Source organism: Suncus etruscus, chromosome 11, assembly GCF_024139225.1.
Source record: "Suncus etruscus isolate mSunEtr1 chromosome 11, mSunEtr1.pri.cur, whole genome shotgun sequence".
Classification (NCBI taxonomy): Eukaryota; Metazoa; Chordata; class Mammalia; order Eulipotyphla; family Soricidae; genus Suncus; species Suncus etruscus.
This window is the reverse complement of record NC_064858.1, coordinates 108552665-108572416: the sequence shown is the minus strand read 5'-3', so window position 1 is coordinate 108572416 and position 19752 is coordinate 108552665. Positions and strand designations below refer to the sequence as shown.

Sequence of the window (19752 nt, the reverse complement as noted above, 5' to 3'; positions counted from 1 at the left end):
TATTGTTTTCTTTTTGTTTTTTGTTTTTTGTTTTTTACGTTTCTAATTGGTCCTAGAGGTATTTCACTCTTTTCGTTTGTTATTCTTTAATGCTACTGTGAATGCATTTTATATATATCATATGTTACTCCCGGCTCTGACCTCAGGAATCATTCCCAGCAGGGTGCAGTGGCCCGCAGAGGGGCTGTGCCAGGGGTCGAACCCGGGTCCACCGCTTGCGAGACCGTTCCCTACTTTGAGAGGGCGAGGGAGGTCGTGCGTGGAATGAGACACGGTCGCGTGCAAGAAACCCCCCCGCCCCAAGACACACAGTTTGGGGAGGAGGAGGACCCTGGGGCCGCTGCTGAGTATCTGATGGCCCCCACAACAGACACAGACGATGGGCGCGGGCGCTCAGGATGCCCAGACGCAAAGCAAGCTGCGCGTGGGGAGGCGGAGCGGGAGGAGGAGCAGGAGGAGGCGCCTCTGGCCGCTTGGGCCGGGAGGTCCGGCGCCGGCACCTGGCTCCGCCCAGCCTCGACTCCCCAGCCCCTTCCTCCCGTCCCCTTCCCTTCCCTTCCCTTCCCTTCCCTTCCCCAAGGACAGTCGCGCCAGCCGGGAGAGCCGGAGCGAGAGCGAGACGCCGGAGCGGCCCGGGGCATCGGAGCAGGCCCAGCCCGAGCGAGGTGGCCGCCGTGCGGGGCCGGGCGCGGGGAGGCCTGGAGGGCCGCGGGGAGAAGTGGGGTGCGCCTCGGTGGGCAGCCGGGCGGGCGAGGGCGAGCCGAGCCGAGCCGAGCGGGTCCTGCCTGGCCCCGTTCCCTGCCTCCTCCTGGAGCTCCTCCCGGTCCCCGGAGCCCGGCGGCGGTGGGTCTCGGCCCGGCCTGGCGCTCCTGGGATGCTGCGGCCCCCCCGTGGCTCCCCGGCAAGCGTCTCCGCTCACGTGCTTGCCTGCCAGCGGGGCTCGGGACGCGCTTGCCTGCACCCCGGCTCTGGGCCTCGCAGGTGACCTACATAGGCGTCTCTCCTGCTGTGTGCAGGCCTCGGGGACAGCTTGAGGGAGGCGGGAGGACCCCGGCGGGCCTAAACTGCCCCAGCCCTGGTAGGATGCCTTCGCTCCCTCAGGGAGATCTCTGGGGGTGGAAGATTCCTGCGGGGCTTTCTAGCCAAGAAGTGTGAGAAGCATCAGCAGACTCCTACGTGCTCATCTTTGCCTTCCAAAATGTTCCCGTCTTCTGTGCACCTGCCACTTAAGTCTTTGGAGAACAGCGGCATGCACTTGAATGCTCTATACAAGAGCAGGGAAAAAGAGAGATAGATGATAGATAGATAGATAGATAGATAGATAGATAGATAGATAGATAGATAGATAGCAGGGGAAAAGATAGATAGATAAATGATAGATAGATAGATAGATAGATAGATAGATAGATAGAACAGAGAGAGAGACTTCCGTTCTCTGTCACTGCCTGCCTTCTGACAACCCTGTTGTCAGAGAGAGACAGAGAGACAGAGAGAGAGAGACAGAGAGACAGAGACAGAGAGACTCTTCCGTTCTCTGCCACTGCCTGTCTCCTGACAACCCTGTTTGTCTGTCTCTATAGCAAGTAGAGAGGAGATGGATCTATAGCTGTATCCGACATGTCATTACCTTCTCATACTTGGGTGCGTCATTTTTTTTTTTTTTTTTTTGGTTTTTGGGTCTCACCCGGCAGTGCTCAGGAGTTACTCCTGGCTCCATGCTCAGAAGTCGCTCCTGGCGAGCACGGGGGACCATATGGGACGCCGGGATTCGAACTGATGACCTTTTGCATGAGAGGCAAACGCCTTACCTCCATGCTATCTCTCCGGCCCCTTGGGTGCGTCATTTTGTATTTTTATTTTATTTCATTGATTCTCTCAGCAGGTACGCTTTAGTTTTTGTTTCTTTCCGTTGTTGTGATGGAGAGATAACTCTGGGACTCAGACCTGTAAGGCAGAGGGTTCCACCGTGTCACACCCCTGGCCTTTCGGCGCTGGGGGTAGGCAGATGGTGGGTTAACAACCAGAAGTACTCCTGAGCTTCTTCCAACTCTTTGCTGGGAGGTCACTCCCGGGAAACCGGTTTATGTGGTGCTGAGGACTGAAAACAAGGCAGTCTAACCCCAAGACTATCAGTCCCCAAAGTAGAGGTTTTTGCGTTTGTTTCCAAATGAACATATCCTTTCCTGAAGGACTCTTAGGTCTTGCTAGGGAAAACCATTTTGGTAGTCATCTGGGATCTAAGTTTACATCAACCAAGGCTCTGAGCGTAAACCTTTTCTGCTAAGTGATACATTAAATATTTCAGTCTTTTATAGGCTGCCTGGACTAGGTGGCAATGATTCATGCTGCTCATAACATGCCATAAGTAATATGTGAAAGCAAAAGGGTGACACAGACACTAAGATATATCTCATAATTTTTACCATCCTGACTTATTGTCAACAATCTACAAACATAGGAGAGGTAGCTCAAGGGCTAGAGTTCTTTCCTTGCTGGTGGTGGTCCCCTTTTTGAACCCTGGTAGTATTATATGTGTATAGTCCCCCAAGCACTGCCAAGAGTGCTCCATGAGGACAGCTGGGAGTAAGCCCTGATCACTGCTAGGTGTGGCCCAGAAATCCAAAACAAGTAAACAAAAATATTTAAGAAAAACTTTAAAATGTAGAAACCTTTCTTTGTTGCCATTCAACAAGTGAGAAGGGCTGGGGTTGGCTTTGGTACCGACTCCTGGTGATTTTAGACAAGGTAACTGGAATGTGGATCACTTTGACATTTTATGGATTATAAAGTATATTCCTTTTGTTTTTGTCTTTGGGACACACCCTGCACTTCTCACAGATTACTCTTGGCTCTGCACCCAGGAATCACGCATGCCTGGTGTGCTCAGGGCACTAATGGGGTGCCAGGGATCGAGCCCAGGTCAGCCGTGTTCAAGGCAAGTAAGTCCTTACTTGCTATATTACCACTCTGACCCATGTATTCCTTTGAGAAGTCAAAAATTGCAAGTGTTTATGTCCTGTATGTATGTGGCAGGGATTTTGTTACTCCCTCCACATGACCATATGCAATGTGAGAAGCGAGGTCTAAAAATAAAGGATTAAAAGATGCTCGGGAGGCAGCGAGCCAGAGAGGGATGGGAGAAGCCATAGAAAATCTTTAACTATTTTAGGGCCGGAGAGAGAGCAGAGCATTAGGGTGTTTGCCTTGCACACAGCCGATCCAGGATGGATTGTGGTTCCATCCCTGGCATCCCATATGGTCCCCCGAGCCTGCCAGGAGCGATTTCTGAATGCAGATCCAGGAGTAACCCCTGAGTGCCGCCCGGTGGGACCCAAAAACCAAAACAAACAAAAAAAGAAAGTCCTTAACTATTTTGGAGCCTTGCACCATTAAATTAGTCAACTCTTTATAACCGCCAACTCCAGTTCTAATTAATCCTATCACATAACACCCAGCTTAATCTTTTACTTATTTTAGTGGGGGAACGGGTTTTATATTCAGGCTTGCTCAGATTAAGGCTGGGATGGGGGGTGTACGTATGGTACCAGGAATCCAACCCATGTTGGCCATATGTAAAGCAGGTCCTGAACCTGCTATACTATCTCTCAAGCTGCCCTTCTGACCTCCCATTCTTAATTTTTTTTTTGGGGGGGCCACACCTGGTGACACTCAGGGGTTACTCCTGGTTATGCGCTCAGAAATTGTTCCTGGCTTGGGGGATCATGTGGGACGCCGGGGGATTGAACCGAGGTCCGTCCTGCGTCAGCCGCATGCAAGGCAAACACCCTACCACTGCACCACCGCTCTGGCTCCCTATTCTTAATATTAACAATCCATCTAGCCTTGCTTTTTTGGTTCTTAGCCAGTGCCCCAAACTTTGCCTGATTCCTACTTTGTACAATTCATCTCTTCAGTAAAAGAGAGCTGAGGCCAACTTAACTTTCCTTCTTTTGAATTTTCTTTTAGTCAGCTGCCCTTCTCCTTGACCTTAGTTCTTCTCAAAATAGGCCTCAATTAGGAGGAGGGACAAGGGAGGGATTAGCCAAGACTTTTGTAGCATTGGGCTTCATTACTGTGACATTTTAGCTTGTCACTCTGTGGAAGAAATCCAAAGCACCTCGTCTAGACTTAGTAGAGTGGGGAGCCTGACTGAGGTGGCTCTAGTGGTTCTAATAGTTCTTCCCTGATCAAGTGGTACCTTGATCCTTCTGTATCTTAACTGACCATTATCTTGAATTTCAGAGAATATCATGACCCATGAAGAGCACCATGCCGCCAAAACTCTGGGGATTGGCAAGGCCATCGCCGTGTTAACCTCTGGTGGAGATGCCCAAGGTAAGGAGGAGGGTTCTATATAGACCTCCCTGAGTTTCTTGAATTCCATAACCTACAGAACAGAATCACCCTCCTTATAGTTTATTGCAAATTATCCTGGAATCCTGGACTTCTCTGAAAACCTCTCAGGTCTAACTGCCCAAGTGCTTTCGGATCTGGTTTGTTGTTCTGTTGCATGTTCAGATCTTCACAAAACTTGTGTGTTGAGGAATCTCTCCTGGCAGGGCTCTGAGACCACTCTGATACTGGTGATCACACCTGGGTTGGCTGTGTTTTGGGCCACACCCAGCAGGGCTCAGACATTACTTCTGGCTCTGTGCTCATTAAATCACTTCTGGCAGGCTCGGGGACTATATGGGATACTAGGAATTGAACCCAGGTTTGCAGTGTGCAAAGAAAATGCCCTGTCCGCTGTGCTCCAGCTTCAGAAGGTGTAATTTTTTTTTTGTTTCTGTTTTTTGGCTCACACCCGGCAGTACTCAGGGGGTTTACACTCAGAAATCACTTCTGGCAGGTTCAGGGGACCATATGGGATGTCGGGATTCAAAACACTGACCTTCTGATTGCAAGGCAAATGCCTTACCTCCATGCTATCTCTCTGGTCCCCAGAAGGTGTTTTTGTTTTTTCTTTTGGGGGGGGGTGTCACACCTGGCAACGCTCAGGGGTTACTCCTGGCTTTATGCTTAGAAATTGCTCCTGGCAGTCTTAGGGGACCATAAGGGATATCAGGATTCGAACCACTGACCTTCTGCATGAAAGGCAAACACTTTACCTCCATGCTATCTCTCTGGCCCCAGAAGGTGTAATTTTTTTTTTTTTTTTTTTTTTTTTTTGGTTTTTGGGCCATACCTGGTGGCGCTCGGGTTACTCCTGGCTATGCGCTCAGAAGTCGCTCCTGGCTTGGGAGACCATATGGGACGCCAGGGGATCGAACCTCGGTCCGTCCTAGGCTAGCGCTCGCAAGGCAGACACCTTACCTCTAGCGCCGCCACGCCGGCCCCAGAAGGTGTAATTTTTATAAAACATTTTTTTCTTCTCAGATGAGCTTGTGGTTTCTAATGTGTTGAAGAGAGGGAAAGTATCTTTGAAAGGGAAACCAGGGTACAGAGATATTGATAAGAAAAAGAGTCGAAATATTTCTTTTTTTTCCCCTGTGGTCCTTTGCCTGGGCTTTCCAATTTTTGCTAAGTACCAGCTCTACAAGCCCTGTCTTATGTTGTGTCATGAATTAATTTTCTTTGCAAACTTATCATGTAATTAGGAAGGATATTACATGCAACCATTACTAAAATTATTACATAGGTACCTGAATAAAAATAAGTGTGTATTAATCAAGTAGAATCCATTTCTGAATCACTTTAGGCCTTTGTTGGATTGATTAATCAGGGAAAGTTAACGGGAAGGACAGATTTCAAAAAAATTGAACTCATTCAAATAAAGTGCTTAGAAATACTTAATAAATGTATAACTAATAAATACAAATTGGACTATTGAGCATCTATTGTGTGCCAACCAGGCTGGCAGAAGTTAAAGATACAGTGCTAACACAAATCATACTAGGACTGTCATTTAGGAAGCTTCTCAATTATCAGTAGGCTCAGGTTTTAAATATATTTTCACCTCTTAATTATAATTGTTCATGCATTTTATGCATTTGGAGATGTCTACAATAAGAAACTGATAAAGGAGGACACAGAGGTCTACTATGTAATAGTAAGGCCAGATTACAATACAAAGCCCTGGATGAGGCAATAGAAACTTTGCTGACCTAATTTCTATCACTTCTGTGTCCAGGAAAGAGTCCCTTGCCAACTGAGTTCTTGAACATAAACTGTATAGATTCCAAAATCTTAGTAGGATAGCCTGTGGAATTGGATTATGATATTAGTGGAAGTAAGAGCCTGCTAAAAAAATCGAAGTGAGATAGATAGAATTATAAAATTCTGAAAGAGAACTGGTCTCTAGAAAGGGAAAGAGGTTTTAAAAAAATGTTTATATAGTAACTATATATAGCACAGTAATCCAATAAAAAATAAAACAAATGTATATATAAAGGAAAGAGATCTAGGATTTAACTTAGTTCTAGGAGCAGCAGAGTCCTTCCAGTTGCTGACCATAACTTGTGAGATCCTCTTATTTTAACCATCACATGCATCAAGGGAAGGATAATCTTTTCTAGAAATCACTGATAAGTTGATTTTTGGAAGATCCAGTGCGGCTAATTTATGAATTTATGAGATTCAGTGAGAATAGTTAATAAAACAACATCATAGGTACATGTTTGTGTGGCAAGGGGTGAAGTATGAAATCTGCTAGTCCACATAACATCACAGAGACATGTAGGGACTTAGAGTGATAGAGGATGAAGTTCTAGGGAGGAAGTATGCAAAGAGGAAATTAAAAAGTAGAAAAGAGGTAGGGCACTTCTTTTGTATACAGCTAACCCAGGCTTAATCCCAAGAACCCCATTTAGTTCCCTAACTCATCCAGGTGTGATTCCTGAGCACAGAGCTAGGAGTAAAACCAGAATAAGCCCACATTAATGGCCATGCCCCCAAAACCAAAAGAAGAAAAATAGAAAGTCAAGTTACCCCAACTAAAGCAGCCAGCAGTGCTAGCTTTAATGGTGCCTAGTTCCCACTCGAGTAAACCCAAAAAGGTGTTTTCCTTAAGGATTTTGGGCCACATGGGAAAGTAAAGTTAGATCCTGTAGAGCCGGAGAAGTCACAGCTCTGTTATTTCCTGAACTTAACAAGATTAATAATCATTCAAAGGAACAGTGGCCCAAAATCAAACATTTTAGGCTCTGAAACCAAAGCTCCAAGATGGAGGCTCAGCCCTGCTAAGTCATGCCACATTTGTTCCTATGAAGTTGACACACTTGCTGGAAAGAACCTCAGTCTCTAGTTTGCTGTCTTCAAGCAGGCAGTCCATTCCGGTTGCATGTTTATTCTACTTTGAAAGATTTATATGAATAGGGATCCTATTATCCCTCTGGATTGCTAAATTAGGATTGATCATTCTTTTCTTTTTTTTTTTTCCTTGTTTTTTGGGTCTCGCCCAGCAGTGCTCAGGGGTTACTTTCTGGCTCTATGCTCAGAAATCGCTCCTGGCAGGCTCAGGTGACCATATGGGGTGCCGGGATTCAAACCTCTGTCCTTCCGCATGCAAGGCAAACGCCTTACCTCCATGCTATCTCTCCAGTCCCTGGGTTGATCATTTTTAACTACATGTTTCTCAAATATGCCTTCCTCATGTTAGGATTAAATCATTGAAAAAGTCTTACTCAAAGATCAGTCAAGATACAAATATTTTAGCCTCTACTTTCACAAAAGCAGTAAGCTACTCATTTTTTTAGATTTTTTTCTACTGCATAGAGAGACCTATCATACCCAATGCCTCTTCTCACCAAGCCAGAAGTACGTGATCATGATGTTTTCCAGAGTCCCTCCTACCTTTACCCAGAATACTCTCTTGGTGGTGCCTGTAATCTTATCCTCATGTTGCTTCGAATAAGTCAGACAACTGCTCATAGAGGATTATTAGGGAACTTGGAGCAGTTAGTGGAAGCTTGGCCAGGACTGACCTGGAACCAGAATAGGTCAGTGAAATTCTTTAGGAGAGCCCAAAGAATTTCTGCAAGTCCAAACTAAGTGTGTCCCAGTTAGGCTTTCCTAAGTAAGTAGGGGTTTGAGAACCCATAAGCTGGGGTGGAAAGTGGGTCCTGAGACTTGATTTCTTGAAAATCATAGAGGCAGGAAGGATGATCTGTGGACACTGGTAAGTATGAGATAAGAAGGTAGAAGAGGAAAAGGAACATTTTCTTGGGGAGTTTTCTCTGCCCAATGGATCAAAATATTTTCTGTTCACTATTTATTGTTAGCATTACATTAAATAATTTGCTTTCCTTCCTTTTTTGTTTTTGCTTTTGTTTTTTGGGCCACACTCGGCGACGCTCAGGGGTTCCTCCTGGTTCTGCATTCAGAAATCACTCCTGTCAGCCTTGGGGGACCCTAAGGGATGCCGGGAATCGAACCCGGGCCCATCCCAGGTTGGCTGTGTGCAAGGCAGATGCCCTACTGCTGTGCTATCACTCTGGCCCCATACTTTGTTTTTCTTAAAACTTTCCTTTCCTTTCCTATTCACTGTAGGAGTAGGAAATAGCATTTCAACTCATACTGTTCAAGACATTTCATAATAAAGTCTATTTCTTTTTCTTTTTCTTTTTGGACAACACCTGGTAGTGCTCAGGGCCTTTTCCCAACTTGATACTTAAGAATATCCTGGTGCTGCTTTGGAGGAACCCGCATGATACCAAGGAATCAACCCTGGGCCTCCTTTATGCAAAGCATGTACTTCAGCCCATTTTGCCAGCCTTTTTGTTTTTGTTTTGGGCCATACCCAGCAGTACTCAGGGCTTACTCTTTGTTCTATGCTTGGATGATTTCTGGTGATGCTCAGAGGAGCATATATAGGACCAGGGATCAAACTCAGGTCAACAGCATGCAAGGCAAACAGCTTCCCCCCTGTACTATCTCTCCTGCCCTCTTTGATTTTTTTCTAAAATTACATATGTATAGCATGTCTTGTACATATATGCTATATATGTATAATATACATACACACCAGATTCCATATTTCAATAGAGAATCTCATGCAATTACTAGTTCATATCTGTTCTGATTTTACTGAGTTCACTATTCATTTTTAAAAAAATATTCATGCTTTGCTTTGACTGTTCTTTTCATATATGCATGCATTTCCTAAAGCTCCTTGTGGAGGAGGAGGGGAAGGCCCCTTGCTTGAACTTGATTTTTCAGTTTTGCCTGTTTTGGTTTTAGTGCTCAGGACCTGCATTGCCCAGGGGCCGCCTCTGGCAGTACTTGGGAGGCAGCATAGCAACAGGAATCAAACCTGGGCCTCCCTCATCCAAAGCATATTCGTATCCTATTGAGGTATCTTGTCAGCAAAGCTTTTCAGTTCTGCTTCTTTGAACTTGAGGTCTGAATTTAGGCCTCTGAGTTCAATAGACATTGCCTCAGATATAAGTCTTTTTTTAATATAAAATATTTAAGTACCATGATTACAAGCATGATTGTATTTGGATTCAGTCATAAACAGAACACCCCCTTCACCAGTGCAACTTTCCCACCACCAATGCCCCCCTCCGTCCTTCCCAACCCTTGTCTGGATTTGAGACAGGCATTCTACTTCTCTCACTCATTAAGATAGTTGTGATAGTTGTTAGCATAGTTATTTCCCTAACAAGATATAAGTAAATCTTAGTGTCATTGTCATAATTCAGTCCTTTAGGTCAATAATCAGAAGAATTGGACTATTCCTGCTTCTTAAAACTATTCCCATGGGCCCGGAGAGATAGCACAGCGGCGTTTGCCTTGCAAGCAGCCGATCCAGGACCTAAGGTGGTTGGTTCAAATCCCGACATCCCATATGGTCCCCCATGCCTGCCAGGAGCTATTTCTGAGCAGACAGCCAGGAGTAACCCCTGAGCAATGCCGGGTGTGGCCCAAAAACAAAACAAACAAAAAAAAAAAAAGAAAAAAAAAAAACTATTCCCATATCTTTTAAGGTGCTATGATGTACTGGCTCTTCTTTTTTTTTTTTTTTAAATTTTGAGCCAACATCCATTATCCAGCAGCTCTCTTGGGTTACTCCTGGCAGGCTCAGGGGACCATATGGGATGCCGAGGATCTAACCCAGGTTCTTTGTGCAAGGCATATGCCCTCCCCTGCTATACTATTGCTCCAGCCCACCTCCTTTTTTTTCCCTCCTTAGTGGCTTTCATGGAATTTCTCTTTCCCTGTTCATCACTTTAAATTTATTTTTCCTCAGGATTCCATGTTTTATCTTTTGCCCTTATAATTCTGCATGTTCTCAACAGTTTCTTTCTTTCTTTCTTTCTTTCTTTCTTTCTTTCTTTCTTTCTTTCTTTCTTTCTTTCTTTCTTTCTTTCTTTCTTTCTTTCTTTCTTTCTTTCTTTCTTTCTTTCTTTCTTTCTTTCTTTCTTTCTTTCTTTCTTTCTTTCTTTCTTTCTTTCTTTCTCTCTCTCTCTCTCTCTCTCTCTCTCTCTCTCTCTCTTTCTTTCTTTCTTTCTTTCTTTCTTTCTTGTCACACCTGGCAGCGCTCAGGGGTTCCTCCTGGCTCTACGCTCAGAAATCGTTCCTGGCAGGCTCAGGGGATCATATGGGATGCTGGGATTCGAACCACCATCCTTCTGCATGCAAGGCAAATGCTTTACCTCCATGTTATCTCTCTGGCCCTGAGACAGTATCTTTCAAGGCTACATTGAAAGTAAAGTTCCCATAAGAACTTTATTTATTGTTTTTTGTTTGTTCTTATTTGGTAGGGACCAAATAAACCAAATAAACCCAAAACAAAAACCCAGCTGTGCTCAGGGTTTACTTCTGACTCTGATCAGGAATCACTCCTGGTGGTTTTGGGGGTACTACATAGGATGCCAGGGATTGGATCTGGATTACATGCAAGGCAAGCACCCTGCCTTCTGTATTCTCACTACCCAACACCCCAAGTCTTAAACTAACATATCGATATATAATATCATCCCCACCGTTCTCTTTCCATATTCTATTCAGTTAATTACATGACAATTTTATTCTTTTAAACTATTTCTTTTGGGGGGCATATCCTGTGATGCTTGGGTTACTTCTGGCTCTGCACTCAAGAATTATTCTTGGTATGGGGTTGGAGAGATAGCATGGAGGTAGTGTGTTTGCCTTGCATGCAGAAGGACGGTGGTTCGAATCCCAGCATCCCATATGGTCCCAAGCCTGCCAGGAATGATTTCTGAGCGTAGAGCCAGGAGTAACCCCTGAGGGCCCGGAGAGATAGCACAGCGGCGTTTGCCTTGCAAATGACTGATCCAGGACCAAAGGTGGTTGGTTCGAATCCCTGTGTCCCATATGGTCCCCCGTGCCTGCCAGGAGCTATTTCTGAGCAGATAGCCAGGAGTAACCCCTGAACACCGCCGGGTGTGGCCCCCCCCCCCAAAAAAAAAGGAGTAACCCCTGAGTGCTGCTGGGTGTGTCCCCAAAACAAAAACAAACAAACAAAAAAGAATTATTCTTGGTAGTGCTTGGGGATTATATATATGCTGGGAATCAAACCCAGGTTGGCCAGCTGCAAAGCGAGTGCCCTACCCACTGCACTCTCTCTCCAATCCAGACAGTTTGATTTTTTTGCCCAAGTCAATCAGAGAGCATATCATTTTACTTCTCCAAGATCTTGTTTATTTTTTCCAATTTTAGTAAGTCCTATAGCTTGTTTTCTGGATATCTTTCTCAATTTTTGTCCCGATGCCATATTCCTATTCTAAGACCTCATTATTTTCATCCAGACTGCCAGATAGCCATCTAATTCTTTTGGCACCTTTGTTGCTCTACTGAGCAGCATCTTTTGCCACTAGCGTTATCCTTTGTATTGCTGCTAGTGTCATCTTTTTGACACACAGCCTTCCATTATCAAAATACTTCAAATACTTTTTATTGCCTTGAACTTTTTTTTAGGTTACAAATCCTTTAAGAATCAAATAAAAGCTACAGACCTTTTCTCAAAAGAAATGCTCATTCCCATAAAACTTTTTCTACAATCATAATGCTCAAAATCTCCATGAATTTTATTACTCATATATCCCAATTCAGCTGTGGCTTAGAATAAGAGCCAGCTTTCATCCCGAGACCTGTCTGTGTAGCACATTTCTATATATCATATCTGATACTGAATTGGTAATACTGAATTATGTTCAATGGATTAAGCATTTGTGCTGCACCTGGAAGTTTGAGTTTGATTCCTACTCTGTACACGGTCCCCTGAGCACTGCTGGAATTGCTTGTCTTGTTGATATAAAACTGTATATGAGTATCTCTTGAAAATGCTAAATAGGTCCCCTCTCCCTGAACCCCGAAATAAATTATTACATTGAATTATCTAAGTCTTTTCCTTTAAAAATTTTATTGTTGGGGCCGGAGCGATAACTCGGTGGTAGGGCATTTGCCTTGCATGCGCAGACCCAGGATGGACCTGGACCTGGGTTCGATCCCCGGTGGCCCATACAGTTCCCCAAGCTAGGAGCGATTTCTGAGCATCACTGGATTTGTCTCAAAAACCAAAAAAAAAAATTTTATTGTTGAGATAACATGCTTTATAATAATACTTATGTTTATAATTTTAGTTTACAAATTTACCTCCACCACCACCAAAGTACCCAAAACACTCCTCCACTGTCCCTACCTTTTTTTTCTCCCAAAGTTTTATTTTATTTAAATTTTAGGGTCATACCTAAGTGCATAGGACTTACTCTTGCTCTACACTCAGTTCATTCCTGGTGGGCTTGAGGGAACCATATGAAGTGCCGGGATCAAACCTGAGTGTGCCCCGTGCAAGACAAATGCCCTACCTGCAGTACACTTCATTGTGGTCCCCTACATCCTTTCTCATCTGTCCCATCTACTCCATCCTTCTGCTTGATACATTCAGTTCTGTTATTAGAATTCAAGTGGGTATTTTCATAGCTATTGTCCATTTCCTTGCTTTGTGTCTTTATACCCTATATTTGAGTGAGATCATGATTTGAGTGAGATCTAAAAAGCTATTTATGGGCCCGGAGAGATAGCACAGCGGCGTTTGCCTTGCAAGCAGCCGATCCAGGACCAAAGGTGGTTGGTTCGAATCCCGGTGTCCCATATGGTCCCCCGTGCCTGCCAGGAGCGATTTCTGAGCAAATAGCCAGGAGTAACCCCTGAGCAATGCCGGGTGTGGCCCAAAAACCAAAAAAAAAAAAAAAAGCTATTTATCCTTCTCCCCTGATTTACTTTGCTGAACATAATGCCTTCCTGTTTCATCCAAATTCTAGAAAAAGCAGGATTTTTATCCACATCTTGTGCTGAGTAATGCTGTGTTGTGTGTATATATACCACTATTTCTTTATCTACTCTTTGTTATTGGGCATTTGGGTTGTGTTCAGATCTTGGATATTGTGAATAGTGCTATAGTAAACAGGTATGCATATATCTTTTCAAATTAATGTTTATATATGTATACATGTATATGTATGTATGTATTTGCCACATCTGGCCGTTCTCAGGGCTTACTCCTGGCTCTACTCAAGGCTCACTCCTGGTTGTGCTTAGGGTAGGAATGCAGCATCAGGGATCAAATTAAATAGGGGATTAGCACGTGCAAAGCAAGAATCCGACTCCTTGAATCATCTCAGATTCCTTTATCTTTGCATCCTAGAGTCTCTGTTCTTCACTGCTATCTTCTAGTGCTTTATATGGTGCCAATAACATGATAGCTATTTGTTTTGCTGAGCAAAAAGTATTTGTTCTCTGAGTAAACAAATCCTCAGTTTGATTTGGAGTGTTTTACTAATACCTTTACTAATACCTTTGACAGCCTGTAAAACAACAACAAACAAAACAAAATATAAAATTTCTAGATTTTCTGGTCTTTTGGGTTCTATTTCATTTCAGATAATTTTGGATTATGCAGTGGTATATTTTGCTTTTTTGGAGCGGAGACATATGCAACTATAACTATGTTCAGAGCTCACTCCTAGCTCTGTAGTTGAGGATTTCTTCTGGGGGCTCATGATACTATGTATAGTACGGGTGATCAAAACCAGTTCTGCTGCAAGCAGGACAAATAACTTACCCACTATACCATCTCTCTGGCCCCAGCATATATATATGTACTGTATTTGCCAGAGTATAAGACAACTTTTGAAACAAAAAATAGTCAACCGAAAGTCGGGGTCATCTTATACGCCAAGTATATCCCGAAAAATGTTTCAATATGCCACTAAATGAACATTGTCTGAATATTGCCACAAAACGAATTTTCCAACTCGATCTTGCACCAATCCCTGCAAGGCTGCTCGGACTGCCTCTCTGACTCAGCCAGTCCAAGCAGGCTTTTGATGCATGCAAATTAGACAATGTCTGGACCCAAATCTACACTGTCAAAAGCCTGCTCAGATTGGCCAGAGTCAGAGAGGACGTCTATGACAGTAGAACCTTTGAACCTTTGCTTGTTGTGATTGGCTCATTGTGGTACATACAGTTGCAGCACAGAAACGTTCTGTCTGATACAGCGAATATAGGCCTAAACCTATGGTTTAACTGCAAAATGAGGGGGTCGTCTTATACGCCCAGCCCAGTCGTCTTATATGCTGGCAAATACGGTATATATATTTTTTTTCTTTTTTTTTGCTTGCTTGTTTGTTTTGTTTTGATTTTGAGCCACACCTGGTGATGCTTAGCGGTTACTTTTGGCTAAGAGCTCAGAAATCGCTCCTGACTTGGGGGACCATCGGGATGCCAGGAGATCAAACTGCGGTCTGTTCTAGGTTCCCAGCATATTTTAGATTTTAGTTGATACTGTAAGTTTTTCAATTACTGCCTTCTTTTTGCTTACTGGCATTATACTTCTGCAGTCATGGCTCAGGACCTTGTGAATAAACGTTAGATCAAAACGAAAATATAGCCTTGGGTTTCGGAGAAAGTAGCTGTAAAGTCCCTGGCATATCAATATAAGCCCCCCTTTTATATGACAAGGTATACCAGGAATGCTTCCAGTATCTCATCAATAAAATCGTGTTCACCACATAACTCATGGCATCATTTTTAATCTGGAGATGCTTGCAATACTCACCATGCATTGTGTGTGTGACAAGATAACTTCTCTCTGTGAGCTGCTCTTGAGAAAAACAGTTCTTTTCACTGAGCAACTGCTAGAAGAGGTGTACTACTCATCCAGGGAAAGGAGAATCGTTTGCCCCTCTATTTAATTGTCCTCCCCTCTCTCATAACTATTTCTAGTAGTGGAAACAAGGATTTATAGTATAAATTTTGAGTTCTTACTATGTACAGGGTGAAGGTAGAAGTCAGGAGAAGGAATGAGAGTCTTTTGCCTCCGCTAATTCTTCTTGTGCACATGATCACAGCCTGAGTTGTCTAGAGAGTCCTAGTTTATTTTATTTTTTATTTTATGTTGTGGTGGTGGTGGGGTGGTGGGAAAGCACAATGATTTATGTTCTATTAATGGTAGGGTTTCCTGATGCAACATTTCTTGCACTACATCTTTCCTCACACTTTTGTCTCACCATTGCCCCACGTTTCCCCCTCATTTACCCTACCTCCACCCACCTTTGGTAACTCACTTCTACAGACCATTTCTCAGGTTTTGTTTGTGGTTTTGTTTGTTTTGTTTTGTTTTGGGGCCATACCCGGCAGTGCTCAGGGCCTACTTCTGGCTCTGCACTCAGAAATAGCTCCTGGCAGGCTCAGGGAACCATGTGGGATGCCGGGGATTGAATCTGGGTCCATCCTGGGTCATCTGTGTGCGAGGCCAAACACCATATCACTGCTATTGCTCTGGCCTCAGGTTCTGTTGTTTTTGATAATTTTTTAGTCCCTTACAATGCTCCTTTATATCACACATGTGAGAGAGATCATTCTAAATCTGTCTTTCTTTTGACTGACCTTGCTCTCTTTTGTGTGTGCATGTGTGTTGGGTGGGGAGAAGGCAATGTTTGGGCTATACCTCATATTGCTCAGGGGTTACTCTACATCAGGAATTACTCTTGGTGGTGCTGTAATGCCAGGTTTTGAACCCAGAACAAATGTCCTATCTCTCGGGCCCTGACCTTGCTCTCTTTAAACTTAACTTTCCAGCTGTAAAATAGAGGTGCTGGTAATTCCTGAATTGTGGAGAGAATTCAATGATGGGATGTCTGACAATCTCATAGCATAATAAACATGCCAAATTATTATTCTCCAAGGAATTCTGCCAAGAAAAGGTCTTTAGAATGGCAGGATTTTGGATTTTATTTGGGGGTGGTGGTGGAAGGGAGATGAATGAGGTTATTTAGAGCTATACTAACATTGAATGTAGGAATTCAATGTTCTACTAAGTCTGCTGGGGAGGCCTTAATGAGAATAGTGAGTCTGAATTCAGAAGTCAGCTCTGGAAGAGGCTGTCTTATATCTTGGGGACTAGGACTGCTTTTGGTGGAGTATCCTCCCTTGACTTCTTGCCTTCTTGCAGGTATGAATGCTGCTGTCAGGGCTGTGGTTCGAGTTGGTATCTTTACAGGAGCCCGAGTCTTCTTTGTCCATGAGGTTGGTTTTGTCTGCCTTGTTTTCTGTCAGTCTGTTTCCTGTGTAATCTCTTCCCTGCCCCTTCCCTAACCTCAGGCCGTAACCTCCTACTTATAATAAATGCCCTTGGGGTTTCAGAGAAAGAAAACCCAACTCTGTCTGATTTGTTTTGCATCCCTATTTTATCTTGAGTCACTACCCATTTTTGATCCAATAATAATGTTGGGACCCAGGAATAGGCATAAAAAAGGAATATGTGTTTTAAAGGAAGAAGTAACTTTGAGCCCCCCAACAGAATAAAGCTCCATATCCAGAAGTGGAGCCATATCCAGAAGATGGAAGACACACTTTATTTCTAGAGTTTTCCCAATGTTCTGAAGTGTTTTTTTTTTTTTAATAGTTTTCCCAATGTTCTAAAGTTTTTTGGGCCACTTCTTTTAGTTTTCTCTAATTTTGTCAATTTGTGCTATATGGTTGTCTTCCTTTCTTCTCAAGTCTCTTTATCTTTTCAAGTCACATTTCTGTTCCTTCTTCCCTCCAACAACACTTTTCCATTTTCTTCTATTGTTATCCAACCCATCTGTTACCTAGTTCTCATGGGAAATGGATTGAGGAAATAGGATGAACCAAAAATAAGAGGAGTTGTATTCAATTTAGGAAGAATTACTTGTGGATCATCTACAAGAGTTGAAAAAGTTGACTTCTCCTTCCTTGTAATATATTAAATATGATCATCTCACAAGCACTGAGAAATCAGTGATAGTGGGAGCTGATTGTTAGAGAACCTATCCCCGGGAATCCTTCTTAATTCTGGGACTTCGGGGGAAACCTCCAGAAACTGAATGCGCATATTGTATCTTACAGGGTTATCAAGGCCTGGTGGATGGCGGAGATAACATCAGGGAAGCCACCTGGGAGAGTGTGTCCATGATGCTTCAGCTGGTATATTCCAAAGGACTCCTGCCCCATATTTGTTCTGCCTAACCTTACTCTAGTTTGAACTCAGTTTCTCAAATTCTCTATGATGTAGGAGGATGAAAAGGAATTCAGTGACAAGAGAGGGGCTATGTCTGTCCTTTATTCTTTGCATTTGAAAGGAAGCCTCACGCTGGCTTTTTGAAGCAGGAGAGGAGTGAGGGATTTGAGCACAGTACTGTTTGTTCTTTTTAGAAAGGTCACAGACAGGACTTGGGGAACTGGCATATGAGCAGGTCCAGTTCTGGGGTCGTAGGGAAGGTCTGGTCCTGAAAATAACCTTCCCAGACAACTGGAGTCAGAGCCAGAAGCGACAGCTGATGCCTGCCTGTTCTCATGTGATGGTGATGCTGTGCCTGAAGCCAGATCATTTAAAGAGGAAGGAACCGGGAGAGCTTTTTAGTTATCTGGATTACATCCACAATATTTTGCTATTTTCTTCAAACCATTCTGTACCCATTTCTGACTTACTGAAAAGCTTACAAATTAATATTTTGGTCCCCACTCTTCATCTCAATCCCCTAGAAATACATGGGAAGAAATATGCAGTGCTAAGTAATTTTTTTTGCAAAGTTGTACCTGCATAAAGAGATCTGAGAATAAACCAGAATTCTTTGTGTCTTTACTCTCAGAGTTGTGGATGACAGCAGATTCTGTGATTTGTGAAAACCTCAGGTTCATAAGTTCCTGCACATTTAAGTATTTCGATTTTTTTTTGTACAGAGCAATTTTTCTTGTTGATTCTTATTGATTGTGGCTCTTTCCACTAACTTTATTGATCCTTAAACCAAAGTAGAAATGATTGGTATTATTCAGTTAAAATTAGAAATCACAGCATAATGGGGGAAAATTACTAGGCATATTGGGATGAATTCTAGTGATAGCCTGGATGTAATCCAACACTGTCAAATGATTAAGAAAATTTTTCCTCAAACTAAGTCATTGCTAATATTTCTTAGACTTGTAAAAGATGGAGACCATTTCAAAAATCTATAGCTATGTATGCACTCCCTTATTTTCTTCAAGGGCAATCATTTTGATGACATAGCTTTTGACAGGAAGACTTGATTTTAGCAGCCTAAAGTATAGATGTGCAAAATACAGGAGTGACCATTTTGATATCTCAGGCATCATTATTCCCCTTTTCTTTAGAAAGGGCAATGACTTTTAAGGAAGCCAAAATTTTATGGTTATGTCAGCCTCACTGTATTGGAGCAAAGCAACATTCCTAACATTTTGAATGCAAGTTTGGCGGTGTCATGTGGGAAGCTAACTTCTACCTCTTCCCAAAAGGGTGGTACGGTAATTGGAAGTGCCCGGTGCAAGGACTTTCGGGAACGAGAAGGAAGACTTCGTGCTGCCCATAATTTGGTGAAGCGTGGGATCACCAACCTGTGTGTTATTGGGGGTGATGGCAGCCTCACTGGAGCTGATACCTTTCGTTCTGAATGGAGTGACTTATTGGGTGACCTCCAAAAAGCAGGTAAGATACATTTATCATTATTATTTATGTGCTAATGTGTCCCACTATCCCCCAAAACCCACCACCATCTCCCTTTGGAGGAAATTGTTACCCAGATCGAATAGGCCATCTTTTACCTCCTGTGTCAATCATTGCTTTTAGTTCTCATTGGCTACAGTTCCTTCTGTCACCGAAGTCTTCCCTTTGAATGTGCTGTTACCTCACCCAGCTGTTTTGCTTCTTGTTGTCAGGTAAGATCACAGCTGAGGAGGCCAAGAAGTCCAGCTACCTGAACATCGTGGGCCTAGTGGGCTCAATTGACAATGACTTTTGTGGCACTGATATGACCATTGGCACTGATTCTGCCCTGCACCGGATCATAGAGATTGTAGATGCTATTACAACTACTGCTCAGAGGTAAGGGAACTTCTGGGGAGACAGTGTAGGAGAATGGTAAAGGCTAAAAGTTGAGGGACCTAGGAAGATTAAATGTTTGAGCTGTTGTGAACATAATCACCAGTTTGCCTCTTGACACCGTCTAGCCCACTAGTGGTTCAAGCATTATCCCTGAGGTCTTTAACACCTGGTAGGTTCTATTAGTGTCTTTTCATGCATATTAGTGCCCAGACTGTGGCAAGTCCCGGGAGCCCCAACCCTGGCTGTTTTTTCCAGTCATAACTTGGCATTATGGAGATCGTTAACACAAATGCTTAGAGATTACGGGGTTTTGGAGAGGCTCTGTGGAATGATGAAAAGGAGGGTAATGTTCATGTCATGGTACTCCTAGAAGATTCCAGACAAGTCTCATTCTCACTCCTTTATTTCATTTCCCTTTTACTGCT

At 43.4% G+C, this 19752-nt stretch overlaps 1 protein-coding gene across 1 annotated transcript in view; it reads left to right on the top strand.

Moving 5' to 3' along the window:
• Positions 1-599: 599 nt before the first annotated feature.
• The window catches only part of PFKM (phosphofructokinase, muscle), a 33469-nt gene continuing 14316 nt past the window's right edge, over positions 600-19752 (top strand). Inside the window, exons 1-6 of the mRNA XM_049783205.1 lie at positions 600-665; positions 4243-4335; positions 16421-16494; positions 17338-17415; positions 18742-18931; positions 19162-19327. Coding sequence (XP_049639162.1) covers positions 4251-4335; positions 16421-16494; positions 17338-17415; positions 18742-18931; positions 19162-19327 — 593 coding nt within the window. The 5' untranslated portion in view covers positions 600-665; positions 4243-4250. The remainder of the gene's footprint in view (positions 666-4242; positions 4336-16420; positions 16495-17337; positions 17416-18741; positions 18932-19161; positions 19328-19752) is intronic.